The following is a 4556-nucleotide window of genomic DNA, read 5'->3' on the forward strand; positions in this document are numbered from 1 at the left end:
ATAAATTATATCACTGAAATATTAAAATACCTTTTATTTTAAATTATTATTGATTATTTTATTTATATATATATCAATATCCTTTAATCTTTTTATCAAAAATAAATATCACTTTCTCAAAATCATTACCATCATTTTTTTTTTTTTTACCTCTAAGTTATTCAAATAACCCTAATCCAAACCCGACCTTGGTTGGAATTACAGAAATCATAGAAATATAGTAATATATTAATTAATAATAAAATCAAACAACTAATTAGAAAAAACAGCCGGATTTTGATAATCTGGGTGGATAGGTCCTCCAGAATGCTCAACTTTATAGTCAGCGCCATGTATGTTTTTAGAGAGAGAATATTGAAAAGAGAAAAACAGGAAAAAGGAACACGGGAGAGTGATGATGTTTCCTTTTGGCTTTCAATTTTGATATATATTATTATGTTTAGTGTCTGTCTAATACTACTACAACTTTAGGGCGCCCGAAAGAGAGGCCGTAAAAAAGATAAAAGTTGTACCTTTGATCACGAATTCATCATCCATCATCTTCTTAATTACTAATTTCAGTTTCTCTCCTCTCCAATTCTCGCATACCCAAATTCTGATCCGGTCCCAGAGAGAATATCCGTACTTTTATCATCCATTTGATGAACTGTTTGAGAACAATTTGAGATGAAAACAGGTTTGATTAGTACGATCCAGCAAACGCTGACTCAAGAAGCGGCGTCTGTTCTTAATCGTTCGATTGCGGAGGCGGGTCGGAGGAATCATGGTCAGACCACGCCTCTTCATGTTGCTGCAACCTTATTAGATTCGCCTACTGGACTTCTCAGGCAAGCATGTATGACATCGCACCCAAATTCTTCACATCCTTTGCAGTGTAGGGCACTTGATCTCTGCTTTAGAGTTGCACTCGAGCGATTACCAACTGCAGGACAGAAGGTGTCGGATACGCCGCTTTCAAACGCTCTAACGGCGGCGTTGAAAAGAGCTCAGGCACATCAACGACGAGGTTGTCCGGAAAATCAACAGCAACCTCTTTTAGCTATTAAGGTTGAGCTTGAACAGTTAATTATTTCGATTCTTGATGACCCGTCTGTAAGTAAGGTTATGCGTGAAGCTAGATTCTCGAGTCCAGCTGTGAAAGCTGTAATTGAACAATCGATTAGCTCTCAGTCTCAATCTGAGACCATTTTTCCCAATTCTTCACCGATCGGAAATAGGTTTCGGCCAGCGCCGTTTGTTATTGGTCCATCCCCTGCCACAACTGCCCGGAACCAAAACTTATACATCAGTCCGCGGCTGCAACAGAGGAAGAACTCATGGCAATCGGGTGAACATAGAACCGATGAGACGAGAAATGTGACTGAGATCATGATGAGAAGAAAGAAGAGAAACCCAATTCTAGTCGGGGAATCGGAACCGGCTGCTGTGTTGAAGGAGGTTTTGAGAAGGATTGAAAATGGAGAAGCGGGAGAAGGGTTATTGAAGAATGCGGAGGTTATCCATTTAGAGAATCAAATACCCAGAAAGATTAATGAACTGGGCGGTCTAATCGAGTCGAGGATTGGAAATTCTAACAAACGTGGAATCGTTCTTGATTTGGGTGATCTGAAATGGCTGGTGGAGCAACCGGTGTCTGAAATTGCGAAAGCTACTGTGGCGGAGATGGGGAAGATTTTATCATCGTTGGTTGAAGATGACGGCGGCGGCGGTGGTATATGGCTGATCGGAACTGCTAGTTGCGAAACTTACTTGAGATGCCAAGTTTATCATACATCAATGGAGAAAGATTGGGATCTGCAGGCTGTTCCTATTACATCAAGATCACCTCTTTCAGGAATCATTCCAATGTAAGTTCAAAACCATGTTTTTTATAGACCCTTTTTAAATAGATAGATAGATAGATATCCATTGAAGATTAGCTTAATTTGTTTATAGGTCTGGGACGAATGACAGCATCCATAACCCATATGTTAATCCCTTGATCTCTATGAAAACCTCTCCTCCAATGCCTCTAATCAATACAAGAACTCGATGCTGTCCGATCTGTACTAACAATTATGAGCAGGATCTTGCAAAACTAATGTTGGTTTCGTCTGAGACAAAAACAGAGACCAAAAGACCACCATTGTTGCCAAGGTGGTTACAGAATGCTAAAACCGACAGTCAGCAAATGGAAGATGATCATTCCAAGGTCCCTCTTTTATGCTTTTTTCAATTTATAAGTTTCTGAATTAGTAATTTTGTTTTTAACTTCATTCATTCGTAATTGGTATCAGGTTTTCAAGACAGAGTCACAGGAACTCCACAAGAAATGGGTGGATACTTGTTTTCTCATTCACCCAAGTTTTCATCAGAATCCTCAACCAAGATTACAAACTCTTCAACTCAGTACTAATCCAGAAGCTCCAGCGAGTCCTGTAAGAACCGATCTCGTCCTCGGCCGTGAAAAACCAAATCGCGATTGCGTCAAGGATTTGTTAGGTTGTGTATCTAAAGGAGAAGATACTACAGACACATTCAAGAAGCTCTTGAAAGGTCTGACTGAGAAATCATGGTGGCAAAAAGAAGCAGCTTCTGCATTAGCCACAGCCATCACTAGAACTCGAGGCTGTTTAACAAAGGGCGATGTTTGGTTACTATTCGCCGGTCCAGATAAGGTTAGTAAAACGAAGATGGCTTCGGTTTTAGCACAACAGATATACGGAGCAGATCCGATAACAATTTGCCTTGGATCGAACCGGGGAGATAACGACGTGAGATATCGCGGGAAAACATCGCTTGATCGGATCGTGGAAGCGGTTAGGAGGAATCCCTTGGCAGTTATTGTGCTCGATGATATTGACGAAGCCGATCCGTTACTCCGTGGGAGCATCAAAGGCGCGATGGAGAAAGGCCGTCTTACCGATTCGCATGGCCGTGAAATCAGTCTTGGAAACATTATATTTATTATGATGGTAAAACCTGACAATATTGAAGATCCTAATGAGACAATGTATGGGTCAGTTTTGGACTCGAATTGGCGAATGAAGGTTTCGGTTCAAGAACGTTGTTCGAAGAGAAGAGCCAATTGGTTGGACGATGACGACAAAGAAAAAGAAGAAGATAGAACGAAAATGCAAAGGAAAGGTTTATCGCTCGACCTCAATCTTCTTCTCGAAAACGACTACGAGGAAACACAATTGACGACGACAACAATGCCTCACGAGCTGGCAATCCACATTGACGATTCAATCTTGTTTAAGCCGGTTAATTTTGGGGCGATTCGAATGGAGATTGAGAACAGGATAAAGGAGAGTTTTATGACTATAATTGGCAAGGAACATACAATAGAATTGGAAGGGACAGCAGTTGAGAAAGTTGTTGGAGAAACATGGCTTGGGAATTTGAGTCTTGAAGATTGGATTGAGAAGGTTGTGTCGCCGATCTTCGAGCAGGCTCGGTCGCACCTTTCGGGCAAGACAATGGTGGTTCGGCTCATGCTTGACGACGATGGTTCGGATCATGGAAGCGAAAAGGGTCAAGTGAGGTTAGTGGTGGAGGGAAGGACATAATTTGGGTATTTCCCTATTTTGAAAGGAGTATAGATGTTATTGTAAATCTATTTCTTCACTTGGATGTTCATAGTCAAAATAAATAATATGTTGCTAGTGTAATAAGGAAATATACTATTATTGAATATTGATTAATACATTGGACAGGGTTAATATAATTAGGTCTATTTGAGACAAATGTTTATCATTTTATTTTGAAATTGGTTCAAATATAAGATAGTACACACAAATTACACTTAAAGAAATGTGTAGAAATAATAGATTTTAACCAAATCTTCATATAACTCTCATAATGGAGCTAGCCAATAATTGTTAAGATGATACATATATCAATTGATGAGAATGCACAATAATTGTGGTCGGCTAAGAATGTTGAATGAATGCTCGAGTTCGACAACCGACCCCAACCCCTTTCATGGTCGTAAATGGGGACGAGTTCTACGAGTAAATAAAGATTGCGATCAACCGACAAAGACTTGACATTAATCAGCCTTCACCCAAACAGGAACTTAAACATTTTTGGGTTGTCTTTGACCCTTCTATCAATCAATGAGATTGATATTCATATATAGCCAAAATATATTATTTGTGGAATGAGCATTGATTTATTTCTTTTAAAGATATCTTATTCTTATTTCTGGTTGTTTTCAAAATAAAATAGAGTAGGACCATATCAGCTGTCAAAGGCAACTTCTAATATTTTGTGCATTAGGATCTATTTAGGGGATATAGACTATATCTGTAACTATTCATGGTCTCACATAAATGGTGTATTTGTTTTTTAAATATTAATAATAAAGAAGGAGACTGAAATAATAGAAAGAAAAGTTATATGTATAACTTGCCCCTCTCAATAGTGCATGTGTTCTCATTTATTAGGGTAGCTAATTGTTGAGTGGCCCTCTCAAAAGTTATTTTTCTTTTATATTTGATTTTATAAAAGATAATATATTTTATAAATAGTTGTTTTCAAGAAAGAGTCCCAAATAAGATCTTTCAATCGAA

General features: G+C 38.6%; 1 protein-coding gene across 1 annotated transcript; it reads left to right on the plus strand.

The window, feature by feature from the left end:
• The first annotated feature begins 336 nt into the window (after positions 1–336).
• Positions 337–3747, plus strand: LOC124926946 (protein SUPPRESSOR OF MAX2 1). Its single transcript, XM_047467280.1, has 3 exons — positions 337–1847; positions 1936–2191; positions 2277–3747. The coding sequence occupies exons 1-3, from the start codon at positions 667–669 to the stop codon at positions 3549–3551; spliced, it is 2712 nt and encodes a 903-aa protein (XP_047323236.1). The 5' UTR covers positions 337–666; the 3' UTR covers positions 3552–3747.
• Positions 3748–4556: the final 809 nt, after the last annotated feature.

This window comes from Impatiens glandulifera, chromosome 2 (genome assembly GCF_907164915.1).
Source record: "Impatiens glandulifera chromosome 2, dImpGla2.1, whole genome shotgun sequence".
NCBI lineage: Eukaryota > Viridiplantae > Streptophyta > Magnoliopsida > Ericales > Balsaminaceae > Impatiens > Impatiens glandulifera.